This window comes from Bombina bombina, chromosome 6 (genome assembly GCF_027579735.1).
Source record: "Bombina bombina isolate aBomBom1 chromosome 6, aBomBom1.pri, whole genome shotgun sequence".
NCBI lineage: Eukaryota > Metazoa > Chordata > Amphibia > Anura > Bombinatoridae > Bombina > Bombina bombina.
Genome location: NC_069504.1, coordinates 1,071,528,937 through 1,071,556,479, shown reverse-complemented (window position 1 = coordinate 1,071,556,479; position 27,543 = coordinate 1,071,528,937). Strand labels below are relative to the sequence as shown.

At 39.2% G+C, this 27,543-nt stretch overlaps 1 protein-coding gene across 1 annotated transcript in view; it reads left to right on the top strand.

The window, feature by feature from the left end:
* Positions 1-25,976, top strand: part of RTCB (RNA 2',3'-cyclic phosphate and 5'-OH ligase) — a 36,530-nt gene extending 10,554 nt beyond the window's left edge. Inside the window, exons 3-12 of the mRNA XM_053718963.1 lie at positions 466-533; positions 643-742; positions 5,385-5,541; positions 6,272-6,428; positions 7,404-7,563; positions 7,695-7,870; positions 7,988-8,176; positions 16,620-16,730; positions 24,622-24,741; positions 24,823-25,976. Of these exons, the coding sequence (XP_053574938.1) occupies positions 466-533; positions 643-742; positions 5,385-5,541; positions 6,272-6,428; positions 7,404-7,563; positions 7,695-7,870; positions 7,988-8,176; positions 16,620-16,730; positions 24,622-24,741; positions 24,823-24,930 (1,346 nt within the window). The 3' untranslated portion in view covers positions 24,931-25,976. The remainder of the gene's footprint in view (positions 1-465; positions 534-642; positions 743-5,384; positions 5,542-6,271; positions 6,429-7,403; positions 7,564-7,694; positions 7,871-7,987; positions 8,177-16,619; positions 16,731-24,621; positions 24,742-24,822) is intronic.
* The last annotated feature ends 1,567 nt before the right edge of the window (positions 25,977-27,543 follow it).

Here is a 27,543-nt window from a genome sequence, read left to right as displayed (position 1 = left end):
AGGATTTACTTTCACTTTTTAAGGTAATCTTACACAGTGCTGTTTAAAGAGAAAAGTCTGTGGAGCAGCACAGCAAACCAAAAGTGCTAAGATTTTCTTTGTGTCTCGATCTTTCTGCAGACATGCTGTATTTTCTGCTATGACATCTCGGATCACAAAATGTTCTACCTTGGGGATTGTAAGAACTTTTTAAATTGATTGGGTTATTAATAAGGCTATCCTAATAATTTAAACTTACCCTGGATGAGCCTTTTGGTTCTTCGATTCCATCAAAATGTTGCTGTATTTATAGTACTTGGCAATTATGTGATATACTACTCCCATACATGGCACTATGTTTGCTGCACCGATTTTGTCCATTTTTTATTTTCTTTTTTTCGCATTCTACCATTTTATGTATTTTTGTCACTCAGACTATGAGTATGTACGCACAACAGAATATAACTCTTCTTCCTGTCTTATTAGGCGCGGGCGGTTTCCTTCCTGCAATGAAGCAGATTGGGAATGTGGCAGCTTTACCAGGAATTGTTCATGTAAGTTTTTAGCTAATCTTGCCGTTTCTCTTTATATAATTGCTGACAACCTGGCTATTGTCTTTGGCTTTCTCAATGTAAAAATTATTCTTCTGAACATTTATTTCAGAGGTCTATTGGACTACCTGATGTCCACTCTGGATATGGCTTTGCCATCGGAAATATGGCCGCCTTTGATATGGATAACCCTGATTCAGTTGTGTCCCCAGGTAAGAAGGTCTTTGTTTTGTTTTTAAGTATTATGTTTTGTATTATCTTCAGGAACTTACATATTGCAATGCTTCTGTTAAAGGGACAGTGTAGTCAAAATTAAACTTTCATGATTCAGATAGAGCAGGCAATTTTAAGCAACTTTATTAATTTCCTCCTACATGGGTAGTGCTTGCTGATTGGTGACTAAATGTAGCCAATAATCAGCAAGCGCTACCCAGGTGCTAAACCAAAAATGGGCCGGCTCCTACGCTTACATTTTTGCTTTTCAAATAAAGATTTCAAGAGAATAAAGAAAAATCAATAGGGGTAAATTAGAGCATGCAATTTTAAGCAACTTTCTATCTAAATCGTGAAAGCTTAATTTTGACTTGACTATCCCTTTAAGTGCATGTGTGGACCAGGTATGTTATAGAGAGAAATAATACATTTGTGTTTCTACGTGGATGATTGCAGTTTTAAGAGTTGTTGACATCATACAGTGCCAGGGCAGTTTATAGAGAATCTGGCTCCCTGTGGAAAATTCGAAAATGCGCCCACACGCACGTAGGTACCCATATACATTTACATGCACACAAACATACATAACAAAATGACATTTAGAGTCATAACATTATAAATATCTGTTAAACAGCTGACACTTGATTTCTTACTAGTACATTACATTTAGTGTGATCTAAAGTTTGGAATGTTAGGGAATATCTTATTTTTAACCCAAAACTTTTTTTAGCATAAGTTAAAAAAAAATGAAACATTCAAACAATTGAACTAATGTGTGTACTGTAATTTACGCAACATTAAAGTGCAAAAATTAAAAATTAGAACATTTTACCATTGCAAAAGGGTTAAATACATTGTTAAAGGACCACTATAGTTCAAATTAAACTTTCAAGGTTCAGATAGAGCACACAATTTGAAATAACTTTCCAGTTTACATCCATTATCTAAATATGCACACTTTCTGCGGCACCTGCTCCTACTGAGCATGTGTAAGATTCACAGAATATACGTATAGGCATTTCGTGATTGGCTGATGGCTGTCACATGATGCAGTGGGAAGGAAAATAAACTCACTTTGAAATTAGTCAACTAAAAATGTACTACTCATGTAAAACTCAAACTAAGTACTTTTTATTTTTATTGTGCATTTATTGACTATGCAATTCTACTGTGTTTAGTGGTCTTTTTTTAAAGGGACATAAACCCCAATTTTTTCTGTCATGATTTAGATAGAACCTAAAATTTTAAACAATTTTCTAATTTACTTCTATTATCACATTTTCTTCATTTTCTTGTTATCCTTATTTGAATAGCAGAAATGTAAGCTCAAGAGTGCACGTGTCTGCAGCACTATATAGCAGCAGTTTTGGAACAATGTTATACATTAGCAGAAGCACTAGATGGCAGCACTATTTCCTGTCATGTAGTGCTTCAGGCATGTGCACGTTACCTACCTAGGTATCTCTTCAACAAAGAATATCATGAGAATGAAATAAATTTGATAATAGAAGTAAATTGGAAACTTTTTTTAAAAATTGTATTCTCTATCTGAATCATGAAAGAAAATTTTGGGACATAAAGCAAGTTGGGATAGAGACAAAATATAATATGTTCTTTAATTACTTTACCTGCAAATTTATATACTACAAAGCATACTACAGTTTGCATAGAAAGCATAACTTTTATTATTGATTGAAACAAAGATTCAACAAATTGGTTTGTACATTTTATTATGGACTGTTGCTTATGTCCCTTTAAAGTGAGTTTAACACTTATACATAAGCAACAGTCCATAATAAAATGTACAAACCAATTTGTTGAATCTTTGTTTCAATCAATAATAAAAGTTATGCTTTGTAGTACCCATGCTACAAATAGATATTGCAAAAGGCGTTGAGCAGATACACCATAATTCACCTGACAGTAGGGGCGTATCATTCAAAACGCTATAAGAAGCGAGCTTTTCATTCATCAGTATCCGCCCTGACGAAGCCCCGCCTCACCAAAGACGAAGGGGTGAAACGCGCGTCTGCATCAGCTGACCTAATCAGGTGTACCAAACACAGCTTTACTTGAATCTGCAGCGAGTTGTCTTTCCAGCATGAACCTGGACAAGTTCCTGTTTGTCTAACAGATCTCTGCGGCCATAGCAGTTACGGAAGAAGGTGTAGTATGTGGAAGTTACACACCTATTGAAATATTCTGGCAATAACTTCACCAAGCACCAGCTTTATGTGCCCATGCTCCAAGCCTAACGGCAGCTTACAATCTTTTAAGATGTTTCCTTAGGCTATACACAACGCTATATTGCAGTACTGCTACAAGGAAAACTTCAATTAGCCACAGAGACATACGTCTTGTGCACGGAAAGATAAAACTCAAAGGGCTTGCCCTGCATGGATTTGGAACACTCTACATACAGCTAACTCTTTTCCATGCTAAAACTTTTTACTTTATGTGCATATTTTTGCTTACTGCATACTGTTTTATTTCCTGCTTGGTGTAGAGTGATTACACAACTTAGATCCCCTACATTGATATCTGCCCATGATATACCTCTGTATTTCTCCAGGGGTTCTAAGAGCAGTTGGGTGTAGCTGTGTATATCACCACTCAACCTTAATTCTTACTAAAATATTCCATGCCTTCACTCATTGCATATACTTTGTATGCTTTGACTTGCTTCATATAACAGGAGTATATTGTCGATAACCTAGATTCCCATATGTGTTATCTGCCCAGGCTATACCTCCACAACGGTTAGTGAAGGTTCTGTGTGCAGTTGGGAGTGGCTATTCGAAATATATTTAATTAACAAATTGCTACTTGATTTAAATGTAATTTCAGTACTGGGGTACACACTGACCAATCAGGTTTAGTTTTACTCTGCAATATATTCTATTTTGTTACTCGTAGTGATTAACTAAAAGGCTTTTTCTTTTTATTCAGCATATTGTATCATTGTTTCTACATGTCTCCTTTCTTGGGGGATACACTGTCACGATATTTGATTGCATATGTCAATAAAGTGTTACTTTGTTCACCTTGACTTTGGAGCTGTGCAATTTTTAAGTGCTGAAGTCCCTGTCTCTATTGGAAATAACTAAACTTTTTTATTTCCACATCTTTCTTATTTTTTTTTCTCAATATATTTTTCTAAGGGTCTGCACCATTGGTTGTATTCAACCTTGAAAAGGTATAAGCAACTGCTGCATTAAGGCTGTGACACACTGCAAGCGGAGCGACGCGCAGCATGTACATGCGGCTGTGTGCGCTCAGTGTGTCCTGCCTTTTCATCTCTGAGCACTCTGCTGCGTCAGGTCGCGTAGCTAAGTGCTCAGAGATGAAATATTTGAACTTCAGAAGCGATGCGGAGCGAAGCAGCTGCTTTGCCTCGCGCCGCATCGCTTGCAGTATGTCACAGCCTTTATACCTATACAGCCCACAAAGCTAGCAATTGCTTCCCACTTTGTCATTTTTTTTTCTCGAAAAAAAATATATATATATATATATATATATATATGTGTGTGTATATATATATATATTGTTTTTGGTAGAATGCAAAAGTGCAAAGTGATTATCTGCTGGAGCATGCTGCTTAGAAGCTGTGAACTCAGTTGAAATACAATGCCTGTGTCTAAACACTGATAAGGGGGATGGAGTAGACTGCTCCAGACAGCATGGCTATTTAAGTATTTTTACTTATTTTTGACAATTTATTTTAAAATACTTGCCAGCAATTTTTAAACTTTTTTTTTATTTTTTTTATTTATTTTTTTAATGCAAATTATTTTTAATCAATTAGCCCTTTTAGGATATGCACACATCTCAACCTGTTTTATGTCCCTTTTAATGTCCCTTTAAAGTGAGTTTAACACTTATACATAAGCAACAGTCAATAATAAAATGTGCAAACTAATTTGTTGAATTTTTGTTTTAATCAATAATAAAAGTTATGCTTTGTAGGCAAACTACATGAGTGCCTTCCATCAACAATTTGCAAGCACACACACCCACCCCGAAAATAGACCTATTTAAAGGGACAGTATTATGTCTTTAAAGCAAGTTTCTTTTACATCTTGCCTGCAGTCAATGGTTTTGTATCAGAATATTTACATACAGATCTGATCTGTTTTTTCTTTTTAAAGGGATAGAAAGGTAAAAAATTAAATGTGCATGCTTTCATATGACAATAGTACAAATTTGTCCATTGCACAATAACATCTTCATGTTGGATAGCACTTGTGTGCTATATCTCTCACATTATAGACATATGGTTACGCGCAGTTTAATTGACTGATATTGCACGAGTGCTAAGCCATTGGAGTTTAAAAACCCTGCTTAAGTAGTGGAGTTCTTCATGCAGTTCTGTGCCATATTATTGCAATGAAATTTAAGCATAAAACGCATATATACACCTTTTGGTCTCTTCCTAGTCCACTCCTTGTCATATACCATATCCCTTTTAATTCTGCCATATTAAAGGGATAGAAAGGTCAAAACTGAAATAAGCATGGGAAATTGGTTATCGGCTTATTTTGTATGTGAAGCATCTACAGAAATGTAACTAACACAAAGTTGGGTTATTTATTCTTAGACCTGCTAGATTCTTACACATTTTGTTTTCCTGGGATTGTTCAGGTGGTGTTGGCTTTGATATCAACTGTGGTGTCCGTTTGCTGCGCACAAACCTTGATGAGGGTGATGTGCAGCCTGTGAAGGAACAGCTTGCACAATCCATGTTTGACCATATTCCTGTGGGAGTTGGATCTAAGGGGGTCATCCCCATGACTGCTAAGTAAGTACATATTAAAGCAGGTATTGTTTGTCCAGAACATGTAATGTGAAAATAAAGGTATTTTCTTTTACCTAATTGGTGCTGTGGATTCCATTTGTCTATGTTGCTGTAAGGGTGGCAGTAACCCTTTCTCCACGGGCATCATACAGAACTAAAACCTGCTTTAAGGAACCAACAGGTGCTGTACTCATTTACTACGTTTGTCCAGAACAAGAATTTACTTTTTCAAGGAACGTTAAATTAAAGCATTGATGTAAAAAATAAAAATGATTTACTTGTCTTTTTATGTGTACCATTTGAGACACCTGCACCTACTAAGCATGTGCAAGAGTCCACAGTATAAATACATATGTATACAAATGACAGGGAAATGGAATTTCAAATTATTAGATTTTTTTATTTCTGCAAACTTTAGATATTTTAAAATGTTATTGTCTTTTTGTATGCATGTGTTTTATTATGCAATTTGACTGTATTTAGTGTTTCAATAGACACCAATAAAAATATATATTTTTTTAAGTATTTATTTTATATATATATATATATATATATATATATATATATATATATATATATATATTTATTAATATTAATATAATATAATTTATTTTTATTTTTTTATTCTATATGAAGATACACTTTTCTCTAAATATTTTGTTATTGTATGATCTAAGCCATTGAGAACACACTCTGGGTATTGCTCTTATACCCTATCTGCTTTCATTCACAGGGATCTTGAAGAAGCTCTGGAGATGGGAGTAGACTGGTCCCTGAGGGAGGGCTATGCCTGGGCTGAGGACAAGGAGCATTGTGAGGAATATGGCAGGATGTTGCAGGCAGATCCCAACAAAGTGTCTTCTAAAGCAAAAAAGCGAGGTCTGCCTCAGGTAATAAGCTGATGCTTGTATGGAGAGCATGAGGAGTCCTTAAGACTTTACATACAGAGCTAATTCCTTAATTGTGTGGAGAAAAAGAAATCCTCTTCATACACCTAACTATTAATTGAAAACACATTAACAATCCTACAACACTGTTTCACTGCAGTTTGCACCACCAATGGGAGCATAATAAAACTTTGTGATTGTAAACTTTAATGAATTAAAGTGCCCCTGTTTTTAAGATTACTTTTTTATACTGTGCTTTAATTCATTAAGGTTTACAATCACTTTTAACCTTTAATCACTTAAGGCAGGCATATAAACTTGGTAATTTTCACTATTACCACTAGACGCAAAACATCGCTGTATATATGACTGTGCAACTGTTAAACAGCCCTTCAAGTGCCAATTATGGGGTGACTATAATCTACTCTTACATGTCACAATGTGGCAGTTATTTAAAAAAGATGGGTATCAGTGTTGGCCTTCTAATAGGACGACACAAATATCCTATATATTGCCATTCTTTCTTTATTACAACACCTATAATGTGGAGCTTCAATATAAGGAAGAAACACCTAATTCATCCTTTCATTAGCCTATATGTTTAAATAAAGGCCATGTGTACTTGCACTCCCATTGTGCTCTATCCATGTGTCAGTAATGTGGGAGATAAAGATGTGTGTGGCATACCACAGTATCAGGCTTGTGCACAGATACGCACTGATAAGGGATTTTAAAATTCTCATTGTGAATTTCTATGTTCCATCGAAACAAACAATGGAAAAAAATATAAAAACGTATGCGGTACAATAGGTAAAGTACCCCATGACGGATATATACGTCCTTTTGGTTTAAGGGGTTACTATCGGTAGTTAAGGTATTATCTTTATTTTTTTAACCAACACCAAAAAAATGCAAGTAGACTGTCCTTTTAAACATTGTTTAGTAATCTTATCACTCTGCATTTGTTTTCTTACATAGTTGGGTACACTTGGGGCCGGAAACCATTATGCTGAGATCCAGGTGGTGGATGAGATTTATGATGAGTATGCTGGAAAGAAAATGGGAATTGATCACAAAGGACAAGTCTGTGTAATGATCCACAGTGGCAGCCGAGGTCTGGGGCATCAAGTGGCAACAGGTACAAATCCACTAGAAAATGTATTGTACAACCTATTTTATATTCTGCCATGTCGTGTGATGTGTGAGCTTGGCATTTACTCATGCCGTCCCAGTTTCCATTTAAGAATTGTTCGCCTTTTGTGTTTGCAGATGCATTGGTAGCCATGGAAAAGGCAATGAAGCGGGATAAGATTATTGTGAATGACAGACAGCTGGCATGTGCTAGGATCTCCTCCGCTGAGGGGCAAGACTATCTGAAGGGTATGGCCTCTGCAGGCAACTATGCATGGGTCAATCGCTCCTCCATGACATTCCTCACCAGACAGGTGTGAACTTGTTAAGTATTTGGGGATTCTTTGCATATAAATATAGAATGAAGTTTATCATAAACATAAATAATTCAGAACTTCTCTTTGATCAAGTGGCTATTCTCTTATTTTCAGGCCTTTGCTAAAGTGTTTAACACAACCCCAGATGACCTTGACATGCACGTTATCTATGATGTGTCTCACAACATTGCTAAGGTGGAGCAACACGTGGTAGATGGGAAAGAGAAAACACTGCTGGTGCATAGGAAAGGGTCTACACGTGCCTTCCCACCCCATCACCCTCTCATTGCTGTAGATTATCAAGTAAGAACATTGTTTCCATCTCTGTGTTGCTATGGATGGAATTTAATTTCAATTATTTTAAATAAAGAAAAGCTGTACTTTACTGTAAAATGAAATCTGGGTTCTTTAAAGTTAAAGGGACACTCAGGTTTTATTACATTTTCATGATTCAGATACAGCATGTAATTTTTAGCAACTTTCCAATTTACTTCCATTAAAAAAAATGTGCACAGTCTTTTATATTTACACTTTTTTTGAGTCACCAGCTCCTACTGAGCATGTGCAAGAACTCAGACTATACGTATATGCGTTTGTGATTGGCTGATTGCTATCACATGGTACAGGGGGAGTGGAAATATACATAACTTTGAAATGTGTTAAAAAAAGAATCTACTACTCATTTGAAATTCAGAGTAAATGTTATTGTATTGTCTTGTTATCTTGCATTTGTTGATTATGCAAATCTGCTGTGTTTACTGGTCCTTTAACAATGATGCATGGTGAACCCAAATGTTTTCTTTCGTGATTCAGATAGAGCATGCAACTTTCTAATTTACTCCTATTAATTTTCCTTTGTTCTCTTTCTATCCGTATTTGAAAAAGAAGGCATCTGAGCTTTTTTTTTTTTTTTTTTTTTTTTTTTTGTTAACCACTCTGGAAAGCACTTTCTTTCTAATGACACGTTGAGTCCACGGATCATCATTAATTACTGTTGGGAGGTGGCAAAGAGCACCAAAGCAAAGCTGTTAAATATCACCTCCCTTCTATCCCACCCCAGTCATTCTCTTTGCCTGCGTTTAGAGCAAGGAAGTGGTACAGTTAGGTGTTAAAGATTCTTCAATCAAAAGTTTTTATTATTTTTTAAGTAGTGCAAGATTGTGCTGCTTTGTTCTGGGGTGTAGCCGTAGTCCATATCAGTCTCTTCAGTAGAGCATTGGTGGCTTTAGAGCAATGGGAACTTGTGGGACATAATTCTCACTGCGCCTCCCATGTAATTTATGCTGCCCTAATCCTGATAGCCTAAGTAAGATTACTCGGGCTTTATCTTTTCTCCACAGGGCTATGTGAGGGAGAGGACCTCTGAAACCTGGTGACCTGCCTTGCTGTCTGGCAGATTTACAAGGTAAGTGCTGACTTTTTATTCTGGGTCTGGGAAATAAAAGATCTCAGAGGAAGTAGAGCACTTTATTTACCTGGGACATAGAGCCTCCTATAGATAAAAGGAGGGGATTATATGACAGCACTTTTTAGTCAGGCATTGAGGCTGAGGAGATAGACTCAAGATGAGGTGTTTTTCACTGCTCACAATGGCTTAAATCACTGGGGCTGGGGAGATTGGCTCAGTATGAGGTGGTTTCACTGTTCACATATAGCACTGGCTAAGCAGCTGCCTAGCAAATTACGGAAGGATTATAAAGAGGCTTGATTGAATGTTTAACTCCCGGTGGCTTAATTTTAACAATAAACATGGCGACCGGGAGATTGCCTTTTGAAACGCCCACGATGGGCGGAGCTATGTGGGGCGCTAATTTGCGTTGCGCACCGCTTTCTCTGCACTTCCTGTTATCGGAAGGAACGGAGCAGAGTCCTTAGAGTGTTTACACATATGTTAGGACCGGACAGCACTACAGCTGAGTTCCCGGATCGTAACTTGTGTCAGAAGGGCTAATAGGCACCTCAGCAAAGTTAAGCTGAGGTGTAGAGGGGTTCTGCAGTATTTGTGTACCTAATTAGCCTTTTCTGCACACAAAATTAAAAGTAAAAAAGTGGTTTTAAAATTTTAAAGAGACAGTATCGTTTTAATTTTTATTAAAAAATGTAAGAATTTTTTATTTGAATAATTCATCGATTGTGAGTCAGAATGGACCAAGAGGCCCTGCAAAGTGTCTTTGATGCCAATGTGGAACCACCAATCCCTTTCTGTTCCTCATGTGTTGAGAGAATTTTAAATTATAGGGATAGACTTTTTTTTCTGAGCCAACTCCTAAGGCGGATGCTGTTCAGGAGTCTAATGACAATGTTCAATATATGCCACAACTGTCTCCAAGTGTCCCAAATTTTATCGCCCACACATGCAGTGCCCTGCGCTTCCTCTCAAACTCCAACTGGAGTTACCTTGCAAGACATCGCTTCTCTAATGTCATCGGCGGTATCTGATGCATTGTCTGCCTTTCCCATGCTGCAGGGAAAGCGCAAGAGGAAATGTTTTTAATCAGGAAATAAAAGTTGCTAATACAGTAGTGGCTATTCTGAATTTTTCTTCCCAGAAGTATGAAGAGAAAAATACTTTGGTAGTATCTGAGGGGGAAATTTCAGACTCGGGCAGCGTAATGCCTTTATCTGATACTGAAGTTGTTTCCTCCAGGTTTAAGCTTGAACACCTCCGTTTGTTACTTAAGGAGGTCTTAGCTACCCTGGACGACTGTCACTACCGGCGTAGTCAATCCTAAAAAGTACAGTAAAACTAGACAAGTATTTTGACGTTCCCTCCATGGTGGAAGTATTTCCTGTACCAGAAAGGGCTACAGAGATTATGGCTAAGGAATGGGAGAAACCGGGTATCCCTTTTTCTCCATCTCCTAAATTTTAAAAGGATGTTTCCTATAGCAGACTCTATTAAGGAGTCTTGGCTGATGGTTCCCTAGGTGCAAGGGACAATTTCCACGCTAGTCAGAGGACTACTATTCCCATAGAGTATAGTTGTTTCTTTAAAGATCCTATAGATAAAGCTAGAGGGGTCGCTCAAAAGAATGTATGTACACCAGGGTTTACAATGGCTACCTGCAGTGTCAATGTCACTAGTGCGGCAGCATACTGGTTTGATGTGTTGTCTGTTTCTATTGGACAGACACTCCCCTCGAAGAAATCCAGGATTGGATAAGGGCCTTTAAGTTAACCAACTTCTTTATTACAGATGCTTCCCTTCAGGTTATTAAGCTGGGAGCTAAGATTTCAGGATTCCTATATTGGCCCGCAGAGCGCTATGGTTAAAATCCTGGTCTGCGGTTGTCTCATCTAAGTCTAAACTTTTGGCGATTCCATACAAGGGAAAGACCTTGTTTGGACCTGGTTTGACAGAGATACTCTGATATTACGGGAGGTAAGGGATATTCCCTCCCTCAGGATAAGAGAAATAAAAAAGGACGTCAGAGTAATTTTCGTTCCTTTTGAATTTTCAAGGAAAATCCTTCCACTCCCTCGTCCAAGCCTTCCTGGAGACCCAATCAGTCTTGGAATTGGGGAAAGCAATTCAAAAAGCCTGCTGTTGAATCGGACAGCATGAAGAGCCTGCCTCCGATCCTGGACCGGATCTTGTGGGGGACAGGCTTTCCTTCTTCATTCAAGATTGGCTTTGAGATACAAACTGGAGTTTAAGATTTTTCCTCCCAGAGGGCAGGTTCTGCCTTCAAGTTTCTCTGCAGACCAGACAAAAAGAGAGGCGTTCTTACAATTGTACGGAACCTCTCCGACTTGTGAGTGAAAGTTTCTGTTCCAAAGCAGGAACGAGGTCTGGGATTCTATTCCAATCTGTTCGTGGTTCCCAAGAAGGAGGGAACCATCAGACCAATTTTACCCGTGAGTCTAATCAAGTTTCTCAGAGTGCTGTCCTTCAAGATGGAAACTATTTGTTCCATTCTTCCTTGGGTCCAAGAGGGTCAGTTAATATGACCACGGTAAATTTAAAGGACGCTTACTTGCAGGTATCCATCCACAAGGACCATCACAATTTTCTAAGGTTTGCCTTTCTAGACAAACACTTCCAGCTTGGAGCTCTTCCATTCTTCCTTGTCACAGCTCCCAGAATTTTCTCAAGTCTCGGATGGAAGGTGAATTTGGAAAAGAGTTCCTTAGTTCTAACTACAAGGGTAGTTTTCTTGGGATCCATAATAGACTCCTTAGCAATAAAAAAATTTTTTGACAGAAGTCAGGAAATCGAGGAATTTTTTAATTCTTGCCTAGCACTTCAGTCCTCTCCTCGGTCATCAGTGTCTCAGTGCATGGAGGTAATTGGGCTGATGGTAGCGGCAATGGACATCATCCCGTTCGCCCGTTTCCACCTCGGAATTCTGCAGTTAATCATGCTCAGGCAGTGGAACGGAGATTATGCGGATCTGTCTCTGAGATTACAGCTGGAGCAGGAGACAAGGGATCTCTACTTTGGAGGTTGTCTCAGGATCATCTCTCCCAGGGAACCTGCTTTTGCAGATCTTCCTGGGTGACTGTGACAACAGATGCCAGCCTTCTGGGATAGGGAGCATTTTGGGGATCTCTAAAGGCTCAGGGAACATGGACTCGGTCGTAGTCTGTTCTACCCATAAACATTCTGGAATTGAGAGCAATCTTCAATGCTTGCCTGGGCTGGGCTGGCTTCCGCTTCGGGCCGGTTCATCAGGTTCCAATCGGATAATATAACTTCATTGGCTTACTCCACCCGTCAGGGAGGAACTTGGAGTTCCTTGGCCATGACAGAGGTAGCCAATGTCATTCAGTGCTGTCTGTTAGCGATCCACATTCCAGGAGTGGACTTCCTAAGCAAGCAGACCTTTCACCCGGGGGAGTGGGAACTCCATCCGGAAGTGTTTTCCAGCCTGATTCTTGGCAGAATGCAAAGCTTTCGTGGTACGGGTCAAGGTCAAGGAACCCTCAGGCTGTACTGATAAGACGCTCTGACGGTACCTTGGAATTTCAGTCTCTCGTACCGATTTCCTCCGTTTGCTCTTCTGCCTCGGGTCATTGCTCGAATCAAGCAGGAGAGGACGTCGCTGATCCTCCTTACACTGGCGTGGCCTCGCAGGATTAGGTATGCAGACCTGGTGGACATGTCGTCTCTTCCATCTTGTAAACTTCTTTTGAGGAAGGACCTTCTAATTCAAGGACCCTTCTTCCATCCAAATCTAGTTTCTCTGAAGTTGATTGCTTCAAGATTGAACGCTTAATTTTATTCAAACGTGGATTTTCGGATACGGTCATTGAGACCATGATTCAGGCTCGTAAACCTGTGACTAGGAAGATTTACCATAAGATATGGTGTAAATATCTATACTGGTGTGAATCCAAGGGCTACTCTTTGAGTAGAGTTCGGATTCCTAGAATTCTGTCCGTTTCTCCAAGAAGTTTGGAGAAGGGATTATAGGCAAGTTTCCTAAAGGGTCAAATATCTGCCTTGTCTATTTTGTTACATAAACGTCTGGAGGACTTCCCAGACATACAATCGTTTTGTCAGGCCTTAGTCAGGATCAGGCCTGTATTCAAACCAGTTACTCCTTCTTGGAGTCTTAATTTTAGTTCTTAAAGTTCTTCAATGGGCTCCGTTTGAGCCGATGCATTCATTAGATATTAAGTTGTTATCTTGGAAAGTTTTTTTGTTTCTTGTTGCTATTTCATCTGTTCGTAGATTTTCAGAGCTCTCGGTATTGCAGTATTAGTCTCTTTTTTTTATGTACTAAATTAGGGTTTCTCCCTAAAGTCGTTTCAGACTGGAACATTAATCAGGAGATCGTTGTTCCTTCCTTGTGTCCTAATCCTTCTTCTCAGGAGGAACGGCTTCTACACAATCTGGACGTGGTTCGTGCACTAAAATTCTATTTACTGGCGACTAAGGATTTTCTTCAGTCTTCTGTTTATCGTACAGGACAGAAAGCTACGGCTACTTCTCTTTCTTTGTAGCTGAAGAGTATCATTTGCTTTGCCTATGAAACTGCTGGACAGCAGCCTCCCGAGGGAGTAACTGCTCTTTCTACGAAGGTTGTTCGCTCTTCCTGGGCATTCAAAATGAAGCCTTATGGAACAGTTTTGCTAGGCTGCAACTTGGTCCTCTCTTTACTCTTTTTTCAAACTTCTATAAATTTGACTTTTTAGCCTCGCCTGAGGTCGCTTTTGGGAGAAAGATTCTTCAAGCAGTGGTGCCTTCCGTTTAGATTTCCTGTCTTGTCCCTCCCTTATCTGTGTACTCTAGCTTGGGTATTGATTCCCAACATTAATGATGATCCGTGGACTCATTGTGTCATTAGAAAGAAAACAAAATTTATGCTTACCTGATTTATTTATTTCTTGACACAATGAGTCCACGGCCCGCCCTGTTATTTAGACAGGTTGTTAGTATTTTATAAACTTCAGACACCTCTGCACCTTGTTGCTTCCTTTCTCTCCTTTACTTCGGTCGAATGACTGGGGTGGGATAGAAGGGAGGTGATATTTAACAGCTTTGCTGTGGTGCTCTTTGCCGCCTCCTGCTGGGCAGGAGTGATATTCCCAACAGTAATTAATGATGATCCGTGGACTCATCGTGTCAAGAAAGACATAAATTTATCGGGTAAGCATAAATTGTTTTTTTATTGGTGAATGATTTTATCCACCAATCAGCAAGAACAACCCAGGTTGTTCACCAAAAATGGGCCGGCATCTAAACTTACATTCTTGCATTTCAAATAAATATACCAAGAGAATGAAGAAAATTTGATAATAGGAGTAAATTAGAAAGTTGCTTCAAATTTCACGCTCTATCTAAATCACGAAAGAAAAACATTTGGGTTCAGTTTCCCTTTAAACTTCATTCATGGATTCTGTTTTTTATTTTTTAGCTTTGAGGGTCTTGGTAAGTGAGTAACAGCAAATGCATTTACGTGGTAAAATATCTGCTTCTTGGTTTGCCTGCAGCTGTAGTTATGGCAGTTTTTAAATACTACAAAACGGACATTTTAACAGGTAAATGCTTTTGCTTTTTAAGCCCCTACCTGTCATCCGTATAAGCTATTTTTCTTGCAAGGATTTTCCCTTTTAAAGCCTTAAAGGGTCATAAAACTGTGTATTTTAACAACTAATATTCTGTTACCACAAGTACATAAGAATACATTGCATGTGTATATTTAAGAGCATTACATATAAATTACCATACTATTTCTTTTTTGAATAAACCGCTGCTATCTCTCATTAGCAAGACAGCCCCGTCAGACAGTCACTGAAAGCAATTGACCCATGAGATTGATTATTCAAATTAGCTAAGTGAATATGCTAAGTGGCAATGCGCGATTCCGGCCACATGTGCACTGGGACTAAAACATACACGCATGTCTCTTTAGTGTGAAGCTTGTAAAAAAGAATGTGCACTTGCTAAACACTACTCATTCGCGCGTCAAGAGTAGCAATCATGTGGCTATGTTAGAGACAGAGACAAATACTACTCCTACTGACAGCCTTGCTAAAAGAAAGGAATCATGGGATTAAATATGGAGGTGCGCGCTCCCGAGGGCTATATGTAGAGCCATCCGTGAATGGCTTTGCATAATTAGGTAAACGAAGGAAGTGCAAAATAGGGAATTTTTATATTGAGTTTATTAGATTAAAACTTTTTTTTTTTTTTTTTTTTTTTTTTTTTAATATAACATGATTTAGGAAAAATCTATTTATTTTTTATATATTTTTATTGAGGTTTAAGGCATAATTTAGTTACAATTGTAATACGTGAACAGTGACATTGATGAAGTTATACAAATGCATCATAATGTACAATAGTCACACATATATTCTCTAAACCTCACATTTTCCATGTATTATGCAGTTAAAATCCATAGAAGTATAACTAATAATCAGACAATTTCCCTTAGCAATTAATAGTGGCCTCTCTTGGACCACGTAAAACGGCATATGAAAACAATGGGAAAATTTAGGGATAACTCAAATAGAAAGAGACCACTTTTGGGTCTCAACTTGTAACCTGATTTGAAACTAGGTATAAAGAGGGGAGAGAAGTCACCACGCTACAATGAGGAAACCATGACTGACAATAGATCTCTACTATCCACCTTCCATAGAGATTGTCGGATTCAAGTGTGCTGCCCCTTTCTCTGAGACTGGGTTTGGGTCTATTCTAAATCTGGAGTACTCAAGAACTTGGGACCAGTAGGGCAATTACATAGCTCCATGGTAGCACACCGCTGCGGGTCAGACATTACAGTGACTAGTGCCGGCAAGGCTCCACCCATCAATATCTACTCATAAGTACGCTATGCCCCACTACCCCGGCCGCGGGCATTGAGACCATAACTCAGTACGACAATGGAGGGGGGGGGAAACCACACCGGCCACTAGCACAGGAGAGGAGTATGGGGCCTTAGGACTCCCGCCACTATACCTATCAGCACTGAGCTGTTTGTAATAAAGATTGAGATAAAAGCATAGATATCTATCATTTAGTTAACCAATCAGATACAGAAAAAATAAATAAAATACAAGTGGCTCTGTATAAGCACAAAGGAAGTATGGCTAGATAGATTATCAACTGGCCCTATCTGGGTAGTGCATCTCCTTTATTTACAGGAAAAATAATTTTAATATGTTTGATTAAATAGTTTTTGTTTTGTTTTTTTCTGTAAATTTACTGTCCCTTTTAATTTATGACTTTAAATAATTATCTGCTCTTTTGATGTTCTTTCTAAAGTAACAATCATTCTCCTTTTCCCTTTAGTTGACAGGCCAGCCTGTACTGATTGGCGGCACTATGGGAACCTGCAGTTACGTTTTAACTGGAACTGAAAAAGGAATGACTGAGACGTTTGGTACAACCTGCCATGGAGCTGTGAGTATAACGAGAAATTTGGAACTGCTTTATTACTAGGCCACACATTTGGCTGTGCATATGGAACTAGTGGTGTTGGTCTGGAGGAGGTCATAGCGACTTGCAGATTGGGGAGCCAATGCTGTAGAGGAAAAACATGCAAGAGAGAGATCCATATCTACAAACCCCATAATAGGTGAAACTATTTGTTTGGGACAGAATTGTGAATAGGAGCTTCTCTATCTCAACCATACCTTCCCCAGTTACTCCCCTACTGGAGAATACTAACCTACCATTTGGCAGGGTTGCCAGGCACCTGACTATTCCACTCTTCCTATAATATTCCTCTCCATATGATCATGTCAGGGCAGTGTAAAGCCTTTGGCAGAACTTGAAGGGCACATAAGTCCCTCTATTCACTCTTTAGCTTTCAAGATAGAGACTAAATTACTACACACAATAGGGTCAGTTTTACACAACTGCTGACAACTTTCTAAACTATTTGTACCATAGAACCATCTCACAATTTATCTAAATGTGTTCCCTCATATGTTAGTAAGTGTAAAGGGAAATTGCTAGCTTTGCTTGGCCGAAAGAGTGGCAAAGAATCCTCATTATACAATGAAAAGCTGGAGCTTTTCTCTTAAGTGTATCCAGTCCACGGATCATCCATTACTTGTGGGATATTCTCCTTCCCAACAGGAAGTTGCAAGAGGATCACCCACAGCAGAGCTGCTATATAGCTCCTCCCCTAACTGTCATATCCAGTCATTCTCTTGCAAGCCTCAACCAAGATGGAGGTCGTAAGAGGAGTGTGGTGTTTTATACTTGGTTTATTCTTCAATCAAAAGTTTATTTTTAAATGGTGCCGGAGTGTACTGTTTATCTCAGGCAGTATTTAGAAGAAGAATCTGCCTGCGTTTTCTATGATCTTAGCAGAAGTAACTAAGATCCATGGCTGTTCTCACATATTCTGAGGAGTGAGGTAACTTCAGAGAGGGAATGGCGTGCAGGTTTTCCTGCAATAAGGTATGTGCAGTTAATATTTTTCTAGGGATGGAATTTGCTAGAAAATGCTGCTGATACCGAACTAATGTAAGTAAAGCCTTAAATGCAGTTATAGCGACTGGTATCAGGCTTATTAATAGAGATACATACTCTTATAAAAGTGTATTTTAAAACGTTTGCTGGCATGTTTAATCGTTTTTTATATATGTTTGGTGATAAAACTTATTGGGGCCTAGTTTTTTTCCACATGGCTGGTTTGATTTTTGCCTAGTAACAGGCTTTCCACTGTTGCAATATGAGTGGGAAGGGCCTATTTTAGTGTTTTTCTGTGCAGCTAAAAATACTGACAGAGACATTCAGCTTCTTCCTGCATGATCCAGGACATCTCTGGAGGGCTCAAAAGGCTTCAAAGTCGTTTTTGAGGGAGGTAAAAAGCCACATTAGAGCTGTGGCAGTTGTTGTGACTGAAAAAAAAAAAAAACTTTTTTGTCTTTTATTATTCTGTTTTGGGTATTAAGGGGTTAATCATCCATTTGCAAGTGGGTGCAATGCTCTGCTAACTTGTTACATACACTGTAAAAATTTTGTTAGTGTAACTGCCTTTTTTCACTGTTATTTCAAATTTTGACAAAATTTGTGTTTCTTAAAGGTGCAGTAACATTTTTTTATATTGCTTGTAAACTTGTTTAAAGTGTTTTCCAAGCTTGCTAGTCTCATTGCTAGTCTGTTTAAACATGTCTGACACAGAGGAAACTACTTGTTCATTATGTTTGAAAGCCATGGTGCAGCCCCATAGGAGAATGTGTACTAAATGTATTGATTTCACCTTAAAGATCAGCCTTTAACTATAAAAGAAATATCACCAGAAGATTCTGACGAGGGGGAAGTTATGCACGCTAATATGGCGCCAATTACATCAGGGACGCCCATAGCGATGACCTTGCAGGACATGGCTGCAATCATGAATAATACCCTGTCAGAGGTATTATCCAGGTTGCCTGAATTAAGAGGCAAGCGCGATTGCTCTGGGGTTAGGAGAAATACAGAGCGCGCAGATGCTGTAAGGGCCATGTCTGATACTGCGTTACAATATGCAGATCATGAGGACGGAGAGCTTCAGTCTGTGGGTGGCATCTCTGATTCGGGGAAACCTGATTGAGATTTTAAATTTAAGCTTGAGAACCTCCGTGTGTTGCTTGGGGAGGTATTAGCTGCTCTGAATGACTGTAACACAGTTGCAGTACCAGAGAAATTGTGTAGGCTGGATAAATACTATGCGGTACCGGTGTGTACTGATGTTTTTCCTATACCTAAAAGGCTTACAGAAATTATTAGCAAGGAGTGGGATAGACCGGGGGTGCTTTTTCCCCACCTCCTATATTTAGAAAAATGTTTCCAATAGACGCCACTACACGGGACTTATGGCAGACGGTCCCTAAGGTGGAGGGAGCAGTTTCTACTTTAGCAAAGCGTACTACTATCCCGGTTGAGGACAGTTGTGCTTTTTCAGATCCAATGGATAAAAAATTGGAGGGTTACCTTAAGAAAATGTTTATTCAACAAGGTTTTATTTTACAGCCCCTTGCATGCATTGCGCCTGTCACGGCCGCAGCGGCATTCTGGTTTGAGGCCCTGGAAGAGGCCATCCATACAGCTCCATTGACTGAAATTATTGACAAGCTTAGAACACTTAAGCTAGCTAACTCATTTGTTTCTGATGCCATTGTTCATTTGACTAAACTAACGGCTAAGAATTCCGGATTTGCCATCCAAGCATGTAGGGCGCTATGGCTTAAATCTTGGTCAGCTGACGTGACTTCGAAGTCTAAATTACTCAACATTCCTTTCAAGGGGCAGACCTTATTCGGGCCTGGTTTGAAGGAAATTATTGCTGACATTACTTGAGGTAAGAGTCACACCCTTCCTCAGGACAGGGCCGAAGCAAAGGCCAAACAGTCTAATTTCCGTGCCTTTCGAAATTTCAAGGCAGGTGCAGCATCAACTTCCTCCGCTTCAAAACAAGAGGGAACTTTTGCTCAATCTAAGCAGGCCTGGAAACCTAACCAGTCCTGGAACAAAGGCAAGCTGGCCAGAAAGCCTGCTGCTGCCTCTAAGACAGCATGAAGGAACGGCCCCCTATCCGGCGACGGATCTAGTAGGGGGCAGACTTTCTCTCTTCGCCCAGGCGTGGGCAAGAGATGTTCAGGATCCCTGGGCGTTGGAGATCATATCTCAGGGATATCTTCTGGACTTGAAATCTCCCTTGTGGAGGGGAAGCTTTGATCTTTCAAGGCTATCTGCAAATCAGATAAAGAAAGAGGCATTCCTATGCTGTGTGCAAGACCTCCTAGTTATGGGAGTGATCCATCCAGTTCCGTGGACGGAACAAGGACAGGGTTTTTATTCAAATCTGTTTGTGGTTCCCAAAAAAGAGGGAACCTTCAGACCAATTTTGGATCTAAAGATCTTAAACAAATTCCTCAGAGTTCCATCTTTCAAAATGGAAACTATTCGGACCATCCTACCCATGATCCAAGAAGGTCAGTACATGACCACAGTGGACTTAAAGGATGCCTACCTTCACATACCGATTCACAAAGATCATCATCGGTTTCTAAGGTTTGCCTTTCTAGACAGGCATTACCAATTTGTAGCTCTTCCCTTCGGGTTGGCTATAGCCCCGAGAATCTTTACAAAGGTTCTGGGCTCACTTCTGGCGGTTCTAAGACCGCGAGGCATAGCGGTGGCTCCGTATCTAGACGACATCCTGATACAGGCGTCAAGCTTTCAAGTTGCCAAGTCTCATACAGAGATAGTTCTGGCATTTCTGAGGTCGCACGGGTTGAAGGTGAACGTGGAAAAGAGTTCTCTATCCCCACTCACAAGAGTCTCCTTCTTAGAGACTCTTATAGATTCTGTAGAAATGAAAATTTACCTGACTGAGTCCAGGTTATCAAAACTTCTAAATGCTTGCCGTGTTCACTCCATTCCGCGCCCTTCGGTAGCTCAGTGTATGGAGGTAATCGGCTTAATGGTAGCGGCAATGGTCATAATGCCATTTGCGCGCCTTCATCTCAGACCGCTGCAATTATGCATGCTGAGTCAGTGGAATGGGGATTACACAGATTTGTCCCCTCTGCTAAATCTGGATCAAGAGACCAGAGATTCTCTTCTCTGGTGGTTGTTAAAGGTACACCTGTCCAAGGGTATGATCTTTCGCAGGCCAGATTGGACAATTGTAACAGATGCCAGCCTTCTAGGTTGGGGTGCAGTCTGGAATTCCCTGAAGGCACAGGGATCGTGGACTCAGGAGGAGAAACTCCTTCCAATAAATATTCTGGAGTTAAGAGCGATATTCAATGCTCTTCTGGCTTGGCCTCCGTTAGCAACACTGAGGTTCATCAGATTTCAGTCGGACAACATCACGACTGTGGCTTACATCAACCATCAAGGGGGAACCAGGAGTTCCCTAGCGATGTTAGAAGTCTCAAAAATAATTTGCTGTGCAGAGTACCACTCTTGCCACCTGTCGGCAATCCATATCCCAGGCGTGGAGAACTGGGAGGCGGATTTTCTAAGTCGTCAGACTTTCCATCCGGGGGAGTGGGAACTCCATCCGGAGGTGTTTGCTCAGTTGATTCATCGTTAGGGCAAACCAGAGTTGGATCTCATGGCATCTCGCCAGAACGCCAAGCTTCCTTGTTACGGATCCAGGTCCAGGGACCCAGAAGCGACGCTGATAGATGCGCTAGAAGCGCCTTGGTTCTTCAACCTGGCTTATGTGTTTCCACCGTTTCCTCTGCTCCCTCGACTGATTGCCAAAATCAAACAGGAGAGAGCATCGGTGATTCTGATAGCACCTGCGTGGCCACGCAGGACTTGGTATGCAGACCTAGTGGACATGTCATCCTTTCCACCATGGACTCTGCCTCTAAGACAGGACCTTCTGATACAAGGTCCTTTCAATCATCCAAATCTAATTTCTCTGAGACTGACTGCATGGAGATTGAACGCTTGATTCTATCAAAGCGTGGCTTCTCTGAGTCGGTCATTGATACTTTAATACAGGCACGAAAGCCTGTTACCAGGAAAATCTACCACAAGATATGGAGTAAATAACTTTATTGGTGTGAATCCAAGACTTACTCATGGAGTAAAGTTAGGATTCCTAGAATATTGTCTTTTCTCCAAGAGGGCTTGGACAAAGGATTATCAGCTAGTTCCTTAAAGGGACAGATTTCTGCTCTGTCTATTCTTTTGCACAAGCGTCTGGCAGAGGTTCCAGACGTCCAGGCATTTTGCCAGGCTTTGGTTAGATTTAAGCCTGTGTTTAAACCTGTTGCTCCCCCGTGGAGCTTAAACTTGGTTCTTAAGGTTCTTCAAGGAGTTCCATTTGAACCCCTTCATTCCATTGATATTAAACTTTTATCTTGAAAAGTTCTGTTTTTGATGGCTATTTCCTCGGCTCGGAGAGTCTCTGAGCTATCTGCCTTACAATGTGATTCTCCCTATCTGATTTTTCATGCAGATAAGGTAGTTCTGCGTACCAAACCTGGGTTTTTACCTAAGGTGGTTTCTAACAAGAATATCAATAAAGAGATTGTTGTTCCATCGTTGTGCCCTAATCCTTCTTCAAAGAAGGAACGTCTTTTACATAATCTGGACGTAGTCCGTGCCTTGAAGTTTTACTTACAAGCTACTAAGGATTTTCGTCAAACATCTTTCCTGTTTGTCGTTTACTCTGGACAGAGGAGAGGTCAAAAAGCTTCGGCAACCTCTCTTTCCTTTTGGCTTCGGAGCGTAATAAGCCTAGCCTATGAGACTGCTGGACAGCAGCCCCCTGAAAGGATTACAGCTCATTCTACTAGAGCTGTGGCTTCCACCTGGGCCTTCAAAAATGAGGCCTCTGTTGAACAGATTTGCAAGGCTGCGACTTGGTCTTTGCTTCACACTTTTTCAAAATTTTACGAATTTGATACTTTTGCTTCTTCGGAGGCTGTGTTTGGGGGAGAGGTTCTTCAGGCAGTGGTTCCTTCTGCTTAATCCTGCCTTGTCCCTCCCATCAGCCGTGTACTTTAGCTTTGGTATTGGTATCCCACAAGTAATGGATGATCCGTGGACTGGATACACTTAACAAGAGAAAACATAATTTATGCTTACCTGATAAATTTATTTCTCTTGTAGTGTATCCAGTCCACGGCCCGCCCTGTCCTTTTAAGGCAGGTCTAAATTTTAATTAAACTACAGTCACCACTGCACCCTATGGTTTCTCCTTTCTCTGTTTGTTTTCGGTCGAATGACTGGATATGACAGTTAGGGGAGGAGCTATATAGCAGCTCTGCTGTGGATGATCCTCTTGCAACTTCCTGTTGGGAAGGAGAATATCCCACAAGTAATGGATGATCCGTGGACTGGATACACTACAAGAGAAATAAATTTATCAGGTAAGCATAAATTATGTTTTTGTCAATGCAGACCGTGGAAACTAACATTAATGTCTCCACACAGATTACATCAAATGTATCTGTCAGATATTTGAGGGGCTGTGGGGAGACAGGAACCCTACTTAATATCTGGCGGTAATGTGCAGCCATTAATAAATATTGGGACTTGATTTTCCACATAACTGAAAAATTACTCTATTCCTCTGTTACGAAATCTCCAGGAACCCTCCTGTAAAATGATCAGGTCAAAGGGCCTTTTCATATTTCTGACTAACTGCATCATTAAAAAAAAATTAAAAAAAAAAAAAAAACTTGCTGCTGGAGTCTTGTTTGATTAGCTATTCACTCACCTTTGGTTTAACTAATTACAATTACCAGATTAAGGGCTAGATTACAAATTGAGCGATAAATATCGCTGCCCTGGTATAACAAGTAAATTGTAATGTGAACGTTTGCATTGCTAGGAAGCATTGCGCTCAGAGCGTGCTTTCATAGGCTCCAATGGGAGTCTAGTTCTTATCCCTTTTAAGTTTAGAGCTGTAGTAAAACTCAGTATTTCTAATTTGTATGTAACTTTTTGGCTTATTCTTTGTTCACCAATTTATGTATCTCTGAATGTTATATCACTTAAAAATTTTTTTGTTATAGCACACCTTGCAAACACCATATTCATCCAAATATGTGATAACATTCTTACATCTCATGGTCAGAACTTTTTCTAGTTTGTAAACTATATCAATCTGTGTAAATTCAGCCCATGGTTTTAAAAATTGCTGAATTTGAGGTAGTGTCACTTTGTGTACCTTAAATTGCCAACATTTTTTTTTAAATAACAATTGCCATTGTGTGTTGAATTTTTCTCTAAATATGAACTTCTTTAATAAATGTAATAGAATATTAAAGGAACACTGAACCCAAATTTTTTCTTTCGTGATTCAAATAGAGCATGCTATTTTAAGCAACTTTCTAATTTACACCTATTAAGTTTTCTTCGTTCTCTTGCTATCTTAGTTTGAAAAAGAAGGCATCTAAGTTTTTTTGGTTCAGGACTCTGGACAGCAAGAACAACCGAGGTTGTTCACCAAAAATGGGCCGGCATCTAAACTTACATTCTTGCATTTCAAATAAAGATACCAAGAGAATGAAGAAAATTTGATAATAGGAGTAAATTGGAAAGTTGCCTAAAATTTCATGCTCTATCTGAATCACAATATAAAAAATTTGGTTTCAGTGTCCCTTTAAACACTGTAAAACTACAAACAATTACATATTGTTAGTTGTGCTGGCAATCAGCTGTACCCAGAAGATGACCAGTTGGAGCCTAATCCTCACTTAGATTTGACTTCGCTTTGCAGCCATCACTCCATAAATGCCAACGGTTTATACTGACTAAATTATGATCACGGTGTATAAACCAGATAGCAATTTTTTTTCTTTATGATATTTCTGTTTCCTTGTAGGGAAGAGCTCTTTCTAGAGCTAAATCCAGGCGCAACTTGGATTTCCAAGATGTTTTGGACAAGCTGGCTGACATGGGAATAGCAATTAGAGTAGCATCTCCAAAACTGGTTATGGAAGAGGTAAAGCAATGTGTTCCTCAACGGTGCTTTGTAAATACTGATGATCTCTTGTCATGTGGCTAACGCTATTTATTTTTTCAGGCACCTGAATCTTATAAGAATGTCACAGATGTAGTTAACACCTGTCATGATGCCGGCATCAGCAAAAAAGCCATTAAACTGCGACCTATAGCTGTTATTAAGGGCTGAGCAGATCCTTTAAAGATGCAGAACTGAGCATAAACTGACAGGAACATCACAACCTAACCTGGTTTGGGCCCAACAAGACCCTGATTATCCCCGGAGAGAGATTCATCTTATATCTCTGTATACCGTAAACCCTTCATAATCCCATTCAGCTTTGTATTAATGTGAGAGAGCCGTGATCAAGGACTCTTTTTGGAATTGAAGAAATGATCAACCAACATATTAGTTTTGCATTTTTCTTCTGTTTACTGAGATCTTTCTATTTAATTTTGGAATTGCTTCTAACATTCTCTTATGATGTTACAAACTGTCATTCCCCCGGCACCACAAAACATAATTTAAAGGGACATTCTAGATCATTAGTTTAAGCATGAAATGTTTGCATTATCAGTACTTCAACTTTCTGTTAAACCCCAGCAAGTGCTAAACACAGTTAACCCCTTAACAACCACGGCATACCCTGGTCGTTGAGGGTTTTTCAGGTCATAGTGTGGGTCTTGCCGTGAGTGGCAGGACTGTGCTATTATGACCTCCTAGAATAAGGAGAAAACAGGTGTAATATTTCCTGCGCTGAGTGTTTGTATGCTCTCAAAACCACAAAAATTCCCCTCTGGAACTTTGGGGGTGACTTCCTGGAATAGCACAGTCTTGCCACTGGCTGCGAGACAGCAATATAAAACAACAATCCCCATTCAAAGACATTAAGAGGTTAAAGGGACATGAAACTCAAAATTAAACTTCCATGGATCAAATAGAGAATGTCATTTTAATAGACTTTTGAATTTACTTCTATTATCGCATTTACTTTCTCTTGGTATTTTTTATTAAAAAGCATACCAAAGTAAGGTCAGGAGCCGCAATGCACTACTGGGAGCTAGCTGGTGATTAGTGGCTATGCCATTTGTCATTGGCTTACCAGATGTGTTCAACTAGTTTCCGAAGTGCATTGCAGCTATTTACCTGACTTAAGTATGTGTTTAACCTCTTTCCATGGGTTAAACACACAGTTATACACGAGCAATAGTGCAATAATAAAATACTGAAGCACATTACGCAGCATTTTTCTTTTTTACGGTGGGGTCGTGCAACTGGCGGTTTCCTTTTAGAACCAGCAGTTCTCAGCAGCTCCTGAAGGAGACTTGTTAATGGGCAAAAATGGCTTGCTGTAACAAATCACTAGAATGTCCCTTTAAATCTTCTAATGTAAATCTCTGTCATGACCCTGGGTCTTCTTCACACTGTGACTCTGTAGAATAGCTTTTTATACTAAATATGCAGTACAATATCACAGTTTTTGTATGGGAAGACTAAACTGAGCAATTGCTGTGTATGAGATTATTACTACTCTAGAACCCCTCATCAACAATATTTAGTTTTTATGTTTGCTTAGAAATTGGCCAATGAAATGTTGCAAATCTCAAGTAATATTTACTGTCAGCTTTTTTTGTTTGTTTTTGTTTAACCCCTTAATGACCAGTGACGTCGCTGGTCTTTCTATGGGGGTGACTTTTTCAATATTTTAGCAAGCCTGCTCTAATAGCGCAGACCCCCGCTATTATAACCAGACAATCCCTTAACGACCAGTCTTGGTCATTAAGGGGTTAAGCAGTTTAAAAATTGTTCTGCACATCTTTTAAAGGGACATGAAACCCACATTTCTTGCATTATTCAGATACAGCATAGAGTTTTAATCAACTTTTCAATTCACTTCTATTATCAATTTTGCTTCATATTCTTGAGATCCTTTATTGAAGGAGCAGCAATGTACTACTGGGAGTTAGCTGAACACATTGGTAAACCAATGATAGGAGTTATATATATCCCAGCTCCTACCTAGGTATGCTTTTCCACAAAGAATACAAAGAGAACAAAGCAAATTAGATAATAGAAGAATGGTATGTTCTGTCTGAATCATGATAGAAGAAGAAAACTTTCATGTCCTTTTTTCTTTTTTTTTTTTCTTTTTTTTTAAAGCAATTTTTTTATTTCAATCAATTTGTACAGATTTAACTAATTGAGTCTAGATGTGTAGATGGCATGTGATGAAGGGGAAGTATTTTTTCTATCATGCATCTAAAAGAATAGTAATAATTATTATATTAAAGGGACACTGTACCCAAAATTTTTCTTTCAAGATTCAGATTGAGCATGAAATTTTAAGCAACTTTCTAATTTACTCCTATTATCAAATTTTCTTCATTCTCTTGGTATCTTTATTTGAAATGCAAGAATGTAAGTTTAGATGCCGGCCCATTTTTGGTGAACAACCTGGGTTGTCCTTGCTGATTGGTGGATAAATCCATCTACCAATAAAAAAGTGCTGTCCAGAGTACTGAAACAAAAAAAAAGCTTAGATGCCTTCTTTTTCAAATAATGATAGCAAGAGAACGAAGAAAAATTGATAATAGGAGTAAATTAGAAAGTTGCTTAAAATTGCATGCTCTTTCTGAATTACAAAAGAAAAAATTTGGGTACAGTGTCCCTTTAACATATATATATATATATATATATAAAACTTGTTGTGGGAGTAATGAATAAAAACTATCTTAAATGTATTTATCTCATATTTAAAACAGTGTGATCTTTCAGTATAGATCAGGGGCTTTCAATCCAGTC